The sequence below is a fragment of the Corvus cornix genome, chromosome 22 (genome assembly GCF_000738735.6).
Source record: "Corvus cornix cornix isolate S_Up_H32 chromosome 22, ASM73873v5, whole genome shotgun sequence".
NCBI lineage: Eukaryota > Metazoa > Chordata > Aves > Passeriformes > Corvidae > Corvus > Corvus cornix.
The window spans coordinates 1,482,492-1,500,669 of record NC_046351.1 but is presented as its reverse complement, the minus strand read 5'-3'; the positions used below and the strand labels follow the sequence as shown (position 1 = coordinate 1,500,669).

The 18,178-nt window shown below is 44.9% G+C and overlaps 1 protein-coding gene across 1 annotated transcript in view; it reads right to left on the bottom strand.

The window, feature by feature from the left end:
- The window catches only part of LOC104694886 (exportin-7), a 60,686-nt gene that overhangs the window by 31,608 nt on the left and 10,900 nt on the right, over window positions 1-18,178 (bottom strand). Inside the window, 9 exon segments of the mRNA XM_039564151.1 lie at window positions 2,036-2,141; window positions 4,774-4,967; window positions 8,327-8,499; window positions 9,423-9,569; window positions 9,973-10,092; window positions 11,060-11,133; window positions 11,667-11,832; window positions 12,770-12,874; window positions 15,597-15,662. Coding sequence (XP_039420085.1) covers window positions 2,036-2,141; window positions 4,774-4,967; window positions 8,327-8,499; window positions 9,423-9,569; window positions 9,973-10,092; window positions 11,060-11,133; window positions 11,667-11,832; window positions 12,770-12,874; window positions 15,597-15,662 — 1,151 coding nt within the window.

Sequence of the window (18,178 nt, the reverse complement as noted above, 5' to 3'; positions counted from 1 at the left end):
GGTGGGGGATTGGTTTTTCCTCAATTTCTGCGGGAATTTGGGCTCAATTCGATCGATTTGGTACCAAGCAGCGAGCAGAAGGCTCCTCCTGGCTGTGAAGCTGTTTAAGGCTCCTCCAGCCCTTCCAGCAGCGCTGCAGGGCTTGGATTTGCTCCGGAATTGAATTCCAGGTGCTTTGGAATCTCCCAAATTCCTCTCAGGTGCCTCCCTCCCCCATAAAAATCTGGGTTTAGAGCCTTTCCCACGGCGTTTTGGGTTTGTGGCAGCTGCAAAATCCCACCTGGGATGGGGGTGAAGGGATTTTGGGATAAATCCAATTGGATATTCCCCAACAATTCCGAAAGATATTCCTTTGGGAAGTGCCACCAGGCATAAAAGGGGAGAGAAAATCAAACTGAAACCAACGTTTATGGATATTTATCATAAACGGTGGCTCTAAAACAGCTGGAGTTTAGTTGGGATCCCAGAATTTTCCCCCTCAGGAATTCTTTTTCCACCAGCTCAGTTTCCTCACCTCCTTTTCTCCACCCGGATTCCAAGAGAAAACTTTCAGTGGGAGCAAAGCTTTGAGCTCCAAGTTCCCACATCCATTAATTAAAGCTTCCACTGGGTTTCAATCCCAAAAATCCAATTAATGACATCACTGAATTTGAATTTTCCAAGCCCAATATTCCCAAGTATTTATGGACAAAAGCCACTTTTTTGGGTTATTAAGTGGGAAAAAGCCTTTTCCCCTCATCCCAGCAAAGAATCACCACGCATTTAGTGATCAATGAGTGATAATCAATGAATAATTGGCCAATTATTGCTTTTTCCAGGCATTTAGTGATCAATGAGTGATAATCAATGAATAATTGGCCAATTATTGCTTTTTCCAGGCATTTAGTGATCAATGAGTGATAATCAATCAATAATTGGCCAATTATTGCTTTTTCCAGGCATTTAGTGATCAATGAGTGATAATCAATCAATAATTGGCCAATAATCGCTTTTTCCAGGCATTTAGTGATCGATTAGTGAATAATCAATCAATAATTGGCCAATAATTGCTTTTTCCACGCATTTAGTGATCAATGAGTGAATAATCAATCAACAATTAGCCAATAATTGCTTTTTCCAGGCATTTAGTGATCGATTAGTGAATAATCAATCAATAATTAGCCAATAATTGCTTTTTCCACGCATTTAGTGATCAATGAGTGAATAATCAATCAACAATTAGCCAATAATTGCTTTTTCCACGCATTTAGTGATCAATGAGTGATAATCAATCAACAATTAGCCAATAATTGCTTTTTCCACGCATTTAGTGATCAATGAGTGATAATCAATCAATAATTAGCCAATAATTGCTTTTTCCATGCATTTAGTGATCGATTAGTCAATAATCAATCAATAATTAGCCAATAATTGCTTTTTCCATGCATTTACTGATCGATTAGTGAATAATCAATCAATAATTAGCCAATAATTGCCTTTTCCACGCATTTAGTGATCAATGAGTGAATAATCAATCAATAATTAGCCAATAATTGCTTTTTCCACGCATTTAGTGATCGATTAGTGAATAATCAATCAATAATTAGCCAATAATTGCCTTTTCCAGGCTCTTTGCCCCTCATTCTTTGTCAGAACCCAAATTCCCAGGGGATTTCAATCCCAAAAATCCACTTAACGACACGACCACATTTGAATTTTCCAATTAGAGACAAAACCCAGGTGGGGTTATGAAGTGGGGAAAAGACTTTTCCCATATCCCAGTAAAAAACACCACGTAATTCACGAATAATTAGGGAATAATTAGGCAGTAATTAATGAAGAATTCCCTTCGCCACACTCTCTCCCCCTCCCTCTCTACCACAACCCAAACTCCCTTCGGGAATCGACCCCAGCACTTCCCACCCGGCGCCGGCGCCCGCCCCCTTCCAGCCGCGTTTCCCACTGGAATATCCCAGCTGGGAAAAGGGCAAGAACGCTTTCCCGGCTTTCCCAGGAGCAGATTTTTCCGGAATATCCCGGAGTGGAGCATCCCTACCGACAGACCAGCTCTCCGTCCATGGCGTCCTGCTCGTCCGTGCTGGCGAAGGACACGCGGCCGCCGATGACGGCGCCGATGATGTACACGAGCCACGTCAGGCGGCCTGCGGCGGGGGCACGCTCAGGGCTGGCCACCCTCCTCTGGCAGTGGGTGGCCCAGCCCCAAAGGAATCTGTTTTCCCCCCAAAGAAATCCATTTTCCCCCAAAGAAATCCATTTTCACCCAAAGAAATCCATTTTCCCCCAAAGAAATTCACTTTCCGCCCAAATAAGTCCATTTTCCCCAATAGAAATCCATTTCTCCCAATAGAAATCCACTTTCCCCAAATAAATCCATTTCCCCCAAAAGAAATCCATTTTCCCCCCAAATAAATCCATTTTCCCCAAAAATTCCACTTTCCCCCCAAAGAAATCCATTTTCCCCTCAAATAAATCCATTTTCCCTAAAAGAAATCCATTTTCCCCCAAAGAAATTCACTTTCCCCCAAATAAATCCATTTTCCCCCCAAATAAATCCATTTTCCCCTAGAAATTCCACTTTCCCCCAAAATAAATCCATTTTCCCTAAAAGAAATCCACTTCCCCCAAATAAATCCATTTTCCCCAAAAATTCCACTTTCCCCCAAATAAATCCATTTCCCCCCGAAATAAATCCATTTCCCCCAAAATAAACCCATTTTCCCCCCAACATAAATCCAGTTTCCCCTCAAATAAATCCATTTTCCCTAAAAGAAATCCACTTTCCCCCAAAGAAATTCACTTTCTGCCCAAATAAATCCATTTTCCCTCAAAATAAATCAATTTCCCCCAAAATAAATCCACTTTCCCCCAAAATAAATCCATTTCCCCCAAAATAAATCCATTTCCCCCAAAATAAATCCATTTCCCCCAAAATAAATCCATTTTCCCCCCAAATAAATCCATTTTCCCCTAGAAATTCCACTTTCCCCCAAAATAAATCCATTTTCCCTAAAAGAAATCCACTTCCCCCAAATAAATCCATTTTCCCCCAAAAATTCCACTTTCCCCCAAATAAATCCATTTTCCCCCCAAAGAAATCCATTTTCCCTAAAAGAAATCCACCTTCCCACGAAAGAAATCCATTTTCCCCCAAAGAAATCCATTTTCCCCAAAAAATTCCACTTTTCCCCAAAATAAATCCATTTTCCTTAAAAGAAATCCATTCTCCCCATATAAATCCATTTCCCCCGAAATAAATCCATTTCCCCCAATACAAATCCACTTTCCCCAAATAAATCCACTTCCCCCAAATAAATCCATTTTCCCCAAAATAAATCCATTTTCCCCAAAAATTCCATTTTCCCCCCAAAGAAATCCATTTTCCCTAAAAGAAATCCACCTTCCCACGAAATAAATCCATTTTCCCCAAAAATTCCACTTTTCCCCAAAATAAATCCATTTTCCCTAAAAGAAATCCGTTTTCCCCCCAAATAAATCCATTTTCCCCCAAAAATTCCACTTTCCCCCAAAATAAATCCACTTTCCCCAAATAAATCCACTTCCCCCAAATAAATCCATTTTCCCCAAAATAAATCCATTTTCCCCAAAAATTCCACTTTCCCCCAAAATAAATCCATTTTCCCCAAATAAATCCACTTCCCCCAAATAAATCCATTTTCCCTCAAAATAAATCCATTTTCCCTAAAAGAAATCCATCTTCCCCCCAAAGAAATCCATTTTCCCTCAAAATAAATCCATTTTTCCTAAAAAATTCCACTTTCCCCAAAAAATTCCACTTTCCCCAAAAATTCCACTTTCCCCAAAAGAAATCCATTTTCCCCCCAAAGAAATCCATTTTCCCCAAAAAAAATCCATTTTCCCCCAAAATGAACCCATTTCCCCCCAGTCAATCCAGCCCCATCTCCAGAGCAGCGCCCCCCCCACAGGGCCACCTCCCCCAGGAGAAACCGTGAGCGATCCCTCCCCTCCGGCTGGATTTTCCAGGAATTCCCAGCTCCTGGAGGCACAATTCCATCAGGAATTCCCAGCTCCTGGAGGCACAATTCCATCGGGAATTCCCAGCTCCAGGAAGCACAATTCCATCAGGAATTCCCAGCTCCAGGAGGCACAATTCCTTTGGGAATTCCCAGCTCCTGGAGGCACAATTCCATCAGGAATTCCCAGCTTCAGGAGGCACAATTCCCTCGGGAATTCCCAGCTCCAGGAAACACAATTCCACTGGGAATTCCCAGCTCCAGGAAGCACAATTCCATCGGGAATTCCCAGCTCCAGGAGGCACAATTCCATCAGGAATTCCCAGCTTCAGGAGGCACAATTCCCTCGGGAATTCCCAGCTCCTGCAGGCACAATTCCCTCAGGAATTCCCAGCTCCTGGAGGCACAATTCCATCGGGAATTCCCAGCTCCTGGAGGCACGATTCCATCAGGAATTCCCAGCTTCAGGAGGCACAATTCCCTCGGGAATTCCCAGCTCCAGGAAGCACAATTCCACTGGGAATTCCCAGCTCCAGGAAGCACAATTCCATCGGGAATTCCCAGCTCCAGGAGGCACAATTCCATCAGGAATTCCCAGCTCCAGGAGGCACAATTCCCTCGGGAATTCCCAGCTCCTGCAGGCACAATTCCTTTGGGAATTCCCAGCTCCTGCAGGCACAATTCCCTCAGGAATTCCCAGCTCCAGGAGGCACAATTCCCTTGGGAATTCCCAGCTCCAGGAGGCAGGATTCCCTCGGGAATTCCCAGCTGGCTGTCTCACCTTCCTGCACCGCCAGGTCCATGGGGGTGGCGCTGGCGCTCTGCAGCAGCTCCTGGTAGGACTGGGCGGACTGGTCGAAGAGCTGCACCAGCAGCGCGCACGTCTTCTCGTACTCGCAGCGCCCGATGGTGGAGAGCTGGTCCAGCTGCTGCTGCACCAGCCCCGTGTCCTCCAGAGGGTCCTCCAGGCCATCCCTGCGGGAGGAGAAACCGCGTGGAAAAGGGATTCAGTGCTTGGAAAAGGGATTCAGCGCTTGGAAAAGGGATTCAGCGCTTGGAAAAGGGATTCAGTGCTTGGAAAAGGGATCCGGCACGTGGAAAAGGGATCCAAAGCATGGAAAAGGGATTCAGCGCGTGGAAAAGGGATTCAGTGCTTGGAAAAGGGATTCAGCGCTTGGAAAAGGGATTCAGTGCTTGGAAAAGGGATCCGGCACGTGGAAAAGGGATCCAAAGCATGGAAAAGGGATTCAGCGCGTGGAAAAGGGATTCAGTGCTTGGAAAAGGGATTCAGCGCGTGGAAAAGGGATTCAGTGCTTGGAAAAGGGATTCAGAACGTGAAAAAGGGATCCAGCGCATGAAAAAGGGATCCAGAATGTGGAAAAGGGAGATCCAGCGTGTGGAAAAGGGATCCAAAGCATGGAAAAGGGATCCAGCACGTGGAAAAGGGATCCGGCACGTGGAAAAGGGATCTGGCACGTGGAAAAGGGATCCAGCGCGTGGAAAAGGGATCCAGCGCGTGGAAAAGGGATCCAGCATGTGGAAAAGGGATTCAGAACGTGGGAAACGGATCCAGAGCGTGGAAAAGGGATCCAAAGCATGGAAAAGGGATCCAGCGCGTGGAAAAGGGATCCAGAATGTGGAAAAGGGATCCAGAGCGTGGAAAAGGGATTCAGAACGTGGAAAAGGGATTCAGAACGTGGAAAAGGGATCCAGCGCGTGGAAAAGGGATTCAGAACGTGGAAAAGGGATCCAAAGCATGGAAAAGGGATCCAGCGCGTGGAAAAGGGATCCAGAGCGTGGAAAAGGGATCCAGAGCGTGGAAAAGGGATCCAAAGCATGGAAAAGGGATCCAGCGTGTGGAAAAGGGATCCAGAGTGTGGAAAAGGGATCCAGCACATGGAAAAGGGATCCAGAGTGTGGAAAAGGGATCCAGAGCGTGGAGGCAGCCGGAGGTACGGGGAGAGCGGGGTGCGGGAGGCGCCGTGGAATTGGAGGGTGGTGGGAGGTGAGAGGAATGGACATTAAATGTCAGTGGGAAATGAGGAGAGGAGCAGTGGGTCAGGGGAAAGCTAAAAATCAGGAGAGGAGCAGTGGATAAATGAGGCGGGAAAGGCAGAAATCAGGGAATAAATAAGGTGGAAAAGCCAGAAATCTGAGTGGGAAACACTGAAAATCAGGAGAGGAGCAGTGGATAAATGAGGTGGAAAAGCCAGAAATCAGGGAATAAATAAGGTGGGAAAGCCAGAAATCAGAACAGCAATGGATGAGTGGGAAACGCTAAAAATCAGGAGAGAAGTGGATAAATGAGGTGGGAAAGCCAGAAATCAGGGAATAAATAAGGTGGAAAAGCCAGAAATCAGGGCATAAATGAGGTGGAAAAGCCAGAAATCTGAGTGGGAAACGCTAAAAATCAGGAGAGGAGCAGTGGATAAATGAGGTGGAAAATCAGGAGAGGAGCAGCGGATCAGGGGGAAAAGCCATCGGCACCTGGTGGGAGCAACCTCTTCTTCCATCCTTAAAATTATCCATTTCTTTTAACATTTATCCATTTCTTTTAACATTTACCCAGGTCTTTTAACGTTTATCCATTTCCCATAACATTTATCCCGTTGTTTTAACAGTACCCACTTCCTTTAACATTTATCCAGGGGTTTGAAGGGAATGGGCAGTGCCAGGAACAAAGGCTCTGGTTGTGTTCCTACAGCACAACTTTTCCATGGGAATCCTTTCAGTGCCTTTTCTTTTAAATGCAATAAATTCCACAAGAAATCAGAAAATTCTGGAATGATTTGGGTTGGAAGGGACCTTAAAACTCATTTAATTCCACCCTTTCCATGGGCAGGGACACCTCCCACTATCCCAGGTTGCTCCAAGCCCTGTCCAACCTGGATTTGAACACTTCCAGGGATGGATGATCCAGAAGAAAAAGGGATAATCCCATCAGTTTTCCCTAAGAGAGGCCTTATTTTCCTATATTTGACCATTTGTTTTCATCCAACACAAACACACACCCGGGAGGATTCATCCCACACAAATCCAGGCACGACAATGGAATTCTGGAGGCTGATTCCTTGAAATGAATTAAAAATAAAAGGTGCTTTTAGGTGGAATTTGTGCGGAGCTGGGAGAGTGAAGTGAGTCACACTTGGCTCACATTCCCCCTCTGCTCTGATGGGAATTCTGGGATGCTGCAGATCCCGGGAAGATGAATCCTACCCGCAACATGTCGGACACAGAGATCAGCTCAGCCACGGGAGATTAAGCAGGGTCTCAAAAAAAAAAAAAAAAAAACAACCCAGCTTAAAAAAATAAATCTCTTCTAAAAAAACCAGCCAGGCTGTGATTTAGGAAAGCTCCCTCAGAAATCCTCACAAAACTTCCTGCTCTTGTGGCTGGTTTTAAAGGAAAACTGGGAAGAGAAATACGCTGGAGCCCGGAGTGATTGTTCTGGAGCTGACAATCCTGGAATTATGGAATGGTTTGGGAAGGGATGGTGAAGTTCATCCCATCCTACCGTCTGCCATTGGCAAGGGCTGCATCTTTCCAGAGGGACACAATCCCGGCTGGAAATCATCCAGGGATTTATTCCAGAGGCACCCAGGGCTGCTCTCTGCCTTTCACTTGGGAGCTGGAGCCACTGGAGGGGAAAAAATGCCCGGCTTGGAATTCTTGGAGCTGTCAGCGAGCCTGGGCTGCTCCCAGGATGTTGGTGTGGCTCTGCCAGGGCAGCATTTCCAGCCCCAAAGCCGGAATATTCCCGAGATCCCAGGGATGCAGGCCCCTCCTGGTGTGCCAGCACAGCTCCTGTCCCCTGTGCCTGTGTCCAACAGGATTCTCCACCAGCCCAGGGCTCTGTGGGGAACTCTGGGAGCAGCCCTGGGATCAGGGAGTCCCAGGAGCAGCAGCTCCTGGAATGGTCGCTCCCGTTTTATTCCCAGGGGTGTTGGAGCTGCAGTTTGGAATTCACGGAATCCTGGGATGGTTTGGGTTGGAAAGAGCTTAAATCCCGTCCCATGGCAGGGACAGGGACACCTCCCACTGTCCCGGGTTAATCCAACCCGGCCTTGGGCACTTCCAGGGATCCAGGGGCAGCCACAGCTGCTCTGGGAATTCCATCCCAGCCAGGAATTCCTTCCCAATATCCCATCTAAGCCGTTCTTCTGTCACTTTGAAGCCATTCCCTGGGTCCTGTCCCTCCAGCCCTTGTCCCCAGTCCCTCTCCAGCGGGAGACCCCTCAGCCGCGTCCTCTCCAGCAGGAACACCCCCACCTCTGCCAGCCTTCCCACCCCTCAGAGCAGCAGGAAAAGCGCTCCCAGCCCTGGCATTCCCTCACCTGAGGATGATGTGCACGGATTCCAGGCGGGAGGTGATGTAGGCTTTGGTCACCTCGGGGGTGTAGGTCTCCAGCATGTGGGGCTCTGTGGCCTTCACGTAGGGCACGGAGGCAGCCAGGCGCTGCCACAGGCTCAGCAGGTAGTGCACACTGTTGGGAGCAAATTCCCAGTGCTTCCAGAGGGAAAAGAGAAGGAATACAAACCAGGGAGTTATGATTTGTGTTGTTTGATTTAAGTTTTTTCCACAGAATTTGGGCTGGAAGGGGTTTAAAGCTCAGCTCGTTGCACTTTCCACTGGCCAATGCCTTTAATGGCCTGGTTGTCAAATTAACCGGGATTTTCAGGGCTCGCTGGTGGGAGTAAATTCTCAGTGCTCCCAGAGGGGAAAAAAAAGGAAAACAAACCAAGGAGTTATGATTTGTTTTGTTTGACTTGACTTTTCTTCCACAGAATTTGGGTTGGAAGGGGTTTAAAGCTCAGCTCGTTGCACTTTCCACTGGCCAACATCTTTAAAGGCCTGGTTGCCAAATTAACCAGGAATTTCAGAGTACACCTGGATCAGCACTCAGTAATCACTGGGAGATAATCCCAAATTCCCAGGACGTGGAGCTGAGCCTCCAATCCCAGGCCTCACTCAGTTCCCACACACTGCACAGCCCCGAGCTGCTTCCCAGGAATCACAACTGAACAAAGGAATTCTCCAAGCTCCACAATTTTTTAAACCCTCTCCTGTGCAGGGCTGTGGTGGTGAGCTGTACACACCGCTGGAAAACTCAGTGGGAATATCCATGATATTCCAATTACTCCCAACCCCGCTGAGTGCATTGGAAGAGTGAAGTGAGACAGAATTCTAAAAATAAACCTTATTTAACAAGTTGGGGGTTTTTTCCCTGCTAGGATATGGAAAGCCTCTGGAGGCATGGCAACAACTCTGCCTTCCCCCACAGATTCCATTCAGGAATTCGCAGGATGATCCATGCAGGATTGTGTCACAGCCTCCTCTGGGGTTCGGGGTAAAAATGAACCAGATGAGAAGCTCTTGCTTTGTTTTCCAGGAAATCCAAGGGGCAGGAAGAGGGAAGGGAAGGTTTGTACCTGCAGGCTGGTCACGGTGAAGTTGGCGATGAGCCGGATCACCTCGGGGTAGTTCTCCACCTTCACCAGTTCTCCCAGTTGGTAATTGCTTTTCAACCGGGCCAGCAACCGGCAGAACTCGTGGTAATTGTTGGGGTCTGACAAACTCTGAGGGGACAGAAAGAAAAGGGGGACTCGGGAACGGCTCTGCTGTCACCTGGAATCACACAGGTTGGGAAAGAGCTCCGAGAACAAGTCCAAGCTCCCAACAAATCCCACTCTGCCCGTTAAACCGGTCTGGAACTGCCACATTTACTGGTTTTGGGGCACTTCCAGGGATGCTGACATCCCTGGGCAGCCTGCTCCAGTCCTTAAATACTCTTCCAATGGAGAAGTTTTTCCTAATACCCACCCTTGGTGGTGGAATGGCAGGAAACAGGAGAAAGCAGCAAGACCCTTCTCCCCTTTGCCAAGTATCCATGTCCACATTCAGGAGGGACATTAAATGGATTTTTGGGGATGAAATGTGATGAAGAGGACACAGAGCCCTCATCCCACCTGGAATACTCACCTGGGGGTTTTCCAGTATCCGTTTCACTCCATCCACGAGATGAGATAAGAACTTCGCCCGCTCGGCGTTGTTGAAGAGGGAGCGGCGCACGGAGGCGATCTGCACCAAGCAGGATAAAACCTGCCAGCACGCAGGAAAATGGGAAAAAACACAAAAATCGGGATGAGAATAAGGAAATGAAGAGGCTTTCCCCTCACGACACGAGCGGTGACTGAGGTTTGGTGCTCCTTTAGGGACAGAACAGCTCCTTCACCTTCGCAGCGGAGAAAGAAATTCCAGCACCCAGAGGAACAGCTCCATCCCAAGAGTCACAGAATCATGGAATTCCTGAGGTGGGAAAAGCCCTCCAAGGTCAGAGTCCAACCTTTGATCCCAGCCCAGAGCACTGAGTGCCACATCCAGGCCTCCTTCCCTGGACACCTTCAGGGATGGGGACTCCAATCACTGATCCCAATGGAATAATTTCAGCTTTCCATTCAAAAAAGGAGTCTCACACTTCAAATCTCTCCTGAATATTTGAGGCTTGAAATTCAGGACTAGCCATTAACCCTCCACCAGAATAAGTGGAGTCTCTCCACGGAACAATTCTTTCTGAAGGCCCTTCCCTCTCAGCTTTGTTTTCACTGAGCTTTAATCATGGGTAATATTTATCATGGAGATAAATGCCTGGCAGGCCATTTTTTTGTATTTTTTCAGAAGAAATAATCCAACTTTCAGCTCAGTTGTGCTCTTGGCCCTTTCATCCCAGTGGGACACGGCCTAGTTTGGAAGGGTGGAAGGAGAAATTCCATTCCTTGGGGTGTTTCCCAGCTTGCTCCCTATTCCTGGTGTGGTTTTAGGACCTGGTTTGGGAATAACAGGGGCTACATTCCTCAAGGGGATGAGCAAACAGGAGATTCCAAGTTGTGTGAGGGGAAAGGAGGTTGGAATTCCAGCAAAAATGTGTTTTTTAGGGAAAATCCAACCCTGTAGATGCTCCAAAACTCTCAGCAGCACTTGGACACTTCAGAACAACCTGGGGCACCTGAACCTCCAGGGAATCTCCCACATGAATCCTAAAGTAAAGGAAAATAAACCCTGGACTTACCAGAGGAGAAAACGAAGGAGGGATGGAATGATAAAGATCAAAAAACAACTGAAGGGTCGAAGAATCCAAGAATGCTGCAAGACAAGAGAAGATTTTACCTCCATTTACAGCTTCCCACAGGTCTAATCCTTATTTTATCACCCATGGCACATGGATTTGTCACACCAAAGCACCACAATTCCACGAAAATTTCCCGAGGATTTTGTATTTTTAACGCAAAAGCCTTTCCTAGAAATAAAGTCACCCACTGGCACTTGGAACTGGGAGAAAATGACAGGAAGGTATTTTCAGAACACAATCTGTGCAAGTGCCTGTCAAATGCCTGCTGGGAACAGCAGGATGTGGGGAAAAGGTGCCAAGTTCTGCCCTGCTTTTTTAAAAAAATTCCGTTTTCCTGGTGGTTGGACTGGGAGGTGAAAGACTGGAAGGGAAAAGGGGTTTTAAAAGCAAGATAAAATCCCAAAAGTGAATTAGGTGGGTTTAAGGCTGGGTTTAACCTCTGGCTTTGGGTTTAACCTCTGGCTTTGCACGCCCAGGTTTATTTGTGCCAAATCAGAGGGTTTGAGCATTTTCCAGGTGGGATGCTGTGCATTCCTGCAGGAATCACCTGATCTCCAACTGGTTGGGATCTGCACAGTGCAAAGATCATCCGAGGACTCGTCCGTGGAGGTGCCGATGAAATCGAAGTTCAGGCAGTTGTGGGTGAGCTTGAGGAGCTGCATCAGCAGCCCGTGCTGGCTTTCATCGTTCAGGTTCAGGTTCTTCCCAGAAGCCTGTGGAAAACGTGGAATTAAGACCGGGAAAAGGGGAAAATAAATCCAGGCGGCAGCTGAATTGAGGCAGGATTTCACTTGAAGCAAGATGGGGCTTTGTGGAACGAGCACCAGGAGTGTTTGTAGAGGCAGTGAGTCCATAAATATATCCCAGAGTCTTTCCAGGACATGGATAACAGGCAGCATTCCCATTTCCCTCCCTGAACTGCACAGGCACGAGGCTTGCCAGGGATGCAGGAGATCAGGGAATTCTCATTAATGTTAAACACAACCCCCCTTTTCTGCCTGACAGGAATCCTGGGCTCTCCTTCCCATGGGAATGAGCAGCTGCTCCAGGCAGGGAAAGTTGGGATACTCCCATGACACAGAGAACTCCCTGGACATGGAATTCCGGCTCATTTCTCTGCAGTTTAAACACATCTTGGTCCTTTTATCCTTTGTATCATCACCCTGGGCTTAAAATGAACTCATTCCAGCTTGAATCCATCCCAAATAGTTTGGAAAAGTTGGGATTTTGGGTGTCCTGTGCAGGGCCAGGGATAAGGATTTACTTGTCAAAGATACTGAAAATGGAACCCAAACTTCTCCTCTCTTTCCTGATGCTTAAAGACAGGGAAGTTTAAACCCAGGATCCAGGGATGGATTTGCAGTTGGAATCGTGGAATTATTTCTGTGTTTGTCGCATGGTTTGTTATTTATTTTATATTTATTTATTATTTAAATAAAATTAATTATTAAATAATTATTTAAATAATAATAGTAATAATATGGATTTCTTTAGAAAGGAAATTTCCTTAATAAATCCATTTTTTCCCTGAAAAACAACCCCAGAGCAGAGTTTTTAGGACCAGAGTGCTCATTCCAGGAAGGAATTTCATCCCAAAATACGCTGCCCCAACATCTCACTTCCCAAAAAAGATTCCAAACCTTTCCTTACCTGTTTCAGTAAACTGCAGGACAGGGTGAAAATATCAAATAAAGAGGAATCCCGGAAGGAAGAGGCAATTTTCCTGTGCTTGGTCAGGGGGTGGGTGGTGTCCGCCTGGATTGGGAGAGAACCAGGGCTCAGAGCTCATGGGATGAGACCAGGAAAACCAGCAGGAACCCTGGGAAGCACTGGGACATCGAGTTTGCCCTCCCCACAACTGCCTAAACCAGCGGGATGCAATTCCACAGCTTTTCCACGGATAAATTCACATTCCTGGGGTTTTGGTGTAGCCCTGCCATGAAGCTGGGCTGGGTTATTCCCAATTTCTTCTCAGTTTTACTTCAATCTCTGCCCCAATCAGCAGCAACAACGTTTTCAGCAGCATTTGGGGATTTTAGGAACGGGAATGGCCGGCTCCAAAGGGTTAAATCCCAGCTGGAGCTGCTGGGCAGGCAGGGATAAGCACCAGGAATTGAAATTCCCTCCTGAACCCAGATGGAGAGGAAGGAAAGTGGAAGGAGTTATCCAGGGATAGCCAGGTTGGACTTTGCTGTTTTATGGGATAAATTCCAGTCCTGGATCTGTCACCGGATCCCAGAGCTGAGGAGCAGCAAAACTCAGAGCACTTCACAGCTTTTTTTTTTTTCCAGGAAAAGGGGGAAAGTGAGGAAAAATTCCCATTTTTGCCATCGATACGAGCCAAATTCCTGGGATGGGCACTGGGTTATCCCGGTGGGATGCAGAATTCCTGCATAAATATCCATTTTTAAATGTTTATTTTACTGTTCCTCACTTAAATTTCAATTTCCAAAACATCCTCCAGTATTTGAGGAACCAGGACAGCTCCAACATTGGATTTTACACCTGAATTTTCCCAACAATTCCATGGAGGATCCCAACACTCCCATCCTTTATATTTTATGAGAGAAGGAAAAGCCCCAACAGTTGGTGGAAGATCCAAGCTGGACCTAAATTTGTCAGATGCTTTAATACCGAAATTATTCCTCAGTTCAGACTACTGGGAATTCAGGGAGTTGAGGAAAATGAACATTATTTAATTCCCATTTAAAGCCCTTTGTGGGTATGGAAAATACCATCCAAATTTTTGTGTTGATCCCCATTTTCCTGTGTCCTGGCAGGTTTTATCCTGCTTGGTACAGATTGCCTCCAGGATTTCTCTGGATTACGCAACATCCCAGAAAAATCCAAAGTTAGTTACTTTGTGAGACATTAAAATCAAAATCCTTTGTTCCACCTGTTTCTTTAGGAAAATCAGAGACTTTTACACCCATCGTGACCCTCAGCTCAGCACTGCAGCAAAATCTGCCCGGCTGAGGGGAAAACCATGGGAAAACCACGGGAAATCCATGGAAGATAGGACAGCACCAGCTAAAGCTGCTCATCCCAGATTCCAGCAGCAATTCCAAGAGGCAGCACAACCTTGGAGGGATCTTAAATCCACCTGGGAAAAGCTGGGCCAGGACTGGGCCTGGCCAGGCCTCAGGGGCTGTGAAAGGGACACGGCCTGGAGAACCCAGCAGGATTTGGGAGCTTCCTGCTGGGAACACTGGGAAATTAATCCCAGAAATTCGTTCAGAGTTTCATCCTGATGAAAGGGATGGTTTAAAAATGGGCACACTTGGATAATTTTGGTTTTATCTCCCTGGTCATGAGGGAGGGGCTGAAAATCAGAGACTTTTACACCCATCGTGACCTTCAGCTCAGTACTGCAGCAAAATCTGCCTGGCTGAGGGGAAAACCACGGGAAAACCACGGGAAATCCATGGAAGATGGGACAGCACCAGCTAAAGCTGCTCATCCCAGATTCCAGCAGCAATTCCAAGAGGCAGCACAGCCTTGGAGGGATTTTAAATCCACTTGGGAAAAGCTGGGCCAGGACTGGGCCTGGCCAGGCCTCAGGGGCTGTGAAAGGGACATGGCCTGGAGAATCCAGCAGGATTTGTGGGAAATTTATCCCAGAAATTCATTCAGAGTTTCATCCTGATGAAAGGGATGGTTTAAAAATGGGCACACTTGGATAATTTTGGTTTTATCTCCCTGGTCATGAGGGAGGGGCTGAAAATCAGAGACTTTTACACCCATCGTGACCCTCAGCTCAGCACTGCAGCAAAATCTGCCTGGCTGAGGGGAAAACCATGGGAAAACCATGGGAAAACCATGGGAAAACCATGGGAAAACCATGGGAAATCCACGGAAGATGGGACAGCACCAGCTAAAGCTGCTCATCCCAGATTCCAGCAGCAATTCCAAGAGGCAGCACAGCCTTGGAGGGATTTTAAATCCACCTGGGAAAAGCTGGGCCAGGACTGGGCCTGGCCAGGCCTCAGGGGCTGTGAAAGGGACATGGCCTGGAGAATCCAGCAGGATTTGTGGGAAATTTATCCCAGAAATTCATTCAGAGTTTCATCCTGATGAAAGGGATGGTTTAAAAATGGGCATAGTTGGATAATTTTGGATTTTCTCCCAGGTCAATAAAGCGGGGCTGACAACAGGGCTCACACTCATCTTCACTAAATAATTCCTTATCCTTGTTCTTCCCCCTTCCCATCCCAGAAAACCACACCAAAACATGGGAAAAGATGGAAGATGCCAGTGAAACAAAACAATCCCTCAAGACAGGAGCTCTCAGCATCTCAGCACGAACAGGCAGCGACCGTGTACAACAACAAAAACCCCCAACAAACACAACAACACCCCCCTCAAACACCTCCCAGACAGCAAAATTCCCAAAAAAAAAACCCGGAAAAGGCAGGACACAACAATATGAATGAGAAAATTGGACACTTACTTCACTGAGGAAGGCTGTAGCACTTACTTGATTAATTTCATTCGTTAGTTGGGACAGGATTGTCACTCCTATGATGCAGTGCTCTACACTGTCCTGGGGAGGCAAAGGCACAGGCACAGCTTTCACTGGGCTGCACTTCCAAGGATTCATTTCCTTGGAAAAATTCCTGGCTAGAAAAGCTTAATCCTTCTTTTTCTGAGTGTGAAATAGCCCAGATTGTGAATTTCAAACGTGCTTTTAAAATCCGTGAGGCGAAAGGTTCTAAAGAGGAACCAAAATCAGGCCCCTTTATTCCATATTTTAATATTTTAATATTATTATTGCAATTAATTATTTTATTAAGATCTTTTTCCTGCGATGTCCTAACCCTGAGCAGATTTTTTTGGGGAGTTTTTCTATTTTTTGGGGTCAATTTTAAGGCAAAACACATGGAAAACGTTGGGAAATAAACTCCCAGCCGCTCATTTTTAAGCCCCTTTTCCCAAAGAATCCCATTTTTCCCCTTCTCCTCAATAAGGAGCCAGCTGTGGGTGCAGATTCCTCTTCCCTAAAAAGCTGAAAGCCTGGATGTAAGGATTGAAGAGAAACAACCTGGAATTTGCTCCTTTTCCCCAATTTCTGCACCTAAATCCTGGCTCTGCACCTCCTGCCCTAAACTCCAGCTCCAAAGACTCATCTGCAATCGAGAAATTCAGGAATCTTCCAGGATTTGGGGACCTCGGGCACAAGAAAATCCCAGGAGAAGCCCTTGGAAAAGGCCACGGAAGCACCTCTGGATCCAGGGAAGCCTCCTGGGTGTTTTGGCAGCCGGGAAATGGGATCGGAGGAGGAATTGTCTCCACACTAATTAATTAAAGGTCTTAATTACAAATCCCACGTCCCCTGGGCCGGGAGCAGGAAAATGAGGGATGCAGCTCTGGGAATTGCAGCCAAAAGCACCTGAGGAATATTTGGGATGGAGTCAGGAGGCCTGGAAAGCAACGGAATCTTTGAATGGCTCCATCTCCCAATCCGCTTCACTGCAGCGAGAGGGAAACGCCAAAACATCCAAATTTAGCCAAAAAACCCCCGGGATTTAGCTAAAAAACAAGGATTGAGCTAAAAAAAAAATTCGGATTTGGCTAAAAAAATTAAGATTTAGCTCAAAAATATCCAGATTTGACTAAAAAATATGCAGATTTAGCCAAAAAATATTTGGATTGAGCTAAAAAAAATTCGGATTTGGCTAAAAAAATTAAGATTTAGCTAAAAATATTCAGATTTAGCTAAAATACTTGGATTTAGCTAAAAAAATACTTAGATTTTGCTAAAAAATATTTGGATTTGGCTAAAAATAATCAGATTTGGCTAAAATATATTTGGATTTGTCTAAAAAATATTTGGATTTAGCTAAAAAATATTCAGGTTTGGCTACAAATATTTGGATTTAGCTAAAAAAAATTCGGATTTGGCTAAAAAAATTAAGATTTAGCTAAAACTATTAAGATTTAGCTAAAAATATTCGGATTTAGCTAAAAGTATCAGGATTTAAATATTTGGGTTTAGCTAAAAAAACATTCAGATTTAGCTAAAAAATATTTGGATTTAGCTAAAAAGTATTCAGATTTAGCTAAAAATACTCGGATTTGGCTAAAAAAATTAAGATTTAGCTAAAAAATACTTGGATTTGGCAAAAAATATTCGGATTTGGCTAAAAAAATTAAGATTTAGCTAAAACATATTAGGATTTGGCTAAAAATATACATGGATTTCACTAAAAAATATTCAGATTTAGCTAAAAATATTCAGATTTTGCTAAAAGTATTCGGATTTAGCTAAAATACTTGGATTTAGCTAAAAAAATATTTGGGTTTCGCTAAAAAATATTAGGATTTAGCTGAAAAAAATTCAGGTTTAGCTAAAAATACTTGGATTTGGCTAAAAAAATTAAGATTTAGCTAAAAAATATTTGGATTTGGCTAAAAAAATTTAGGATTTAGCAAAAAAAATATTATTTAGCTTAAAAAATATTAGGATTTAGCTAAAAGTATTAGGATTTAGCTGAAAAATATTCAGGTTTAGCTAAAATTATTCGGATTTAGCTAAAAAATATTCAGATTTGACTAAAATATATTCAGATTAGGCTAAAAAATATTTGGATTTGGCTAAAAATAATCAGATTTGGCTAAAAAATATTCGGATTTAGCTAAAAATATTCAGATTTGGCTAAAAAATATTCAGATTTAGCTAAAATACTTGGATTTAGTGAAAAAAATATTTGGATTTGGCTAAAAAATATTCGGATTTCGCTAAAAAAATTAAGATTTAGCTAAAACATATTAGGATTTGGCTAAAAAATACTTGGATTTGGCTAAAAAATACATGGATTTGGCTAAAAAATATTCGGATTTGGCTAAAAGTATTGGGATTTGGCTAAAAATATTCGGGTTTGGTTATAAAATACTTGGATTTGGCGAAAAAATATTCGGATTTGGCTAAAAAAATTAAGATTTAGCTAAAACATATTAGGATTTGGCTAAAAATATACATGGATTTCACTAAAAAATATTCAGGTTTAGCTAAAAATATTGGGACTTGGCTAAAAAATATTCGGATTTGGCTAAAAAATA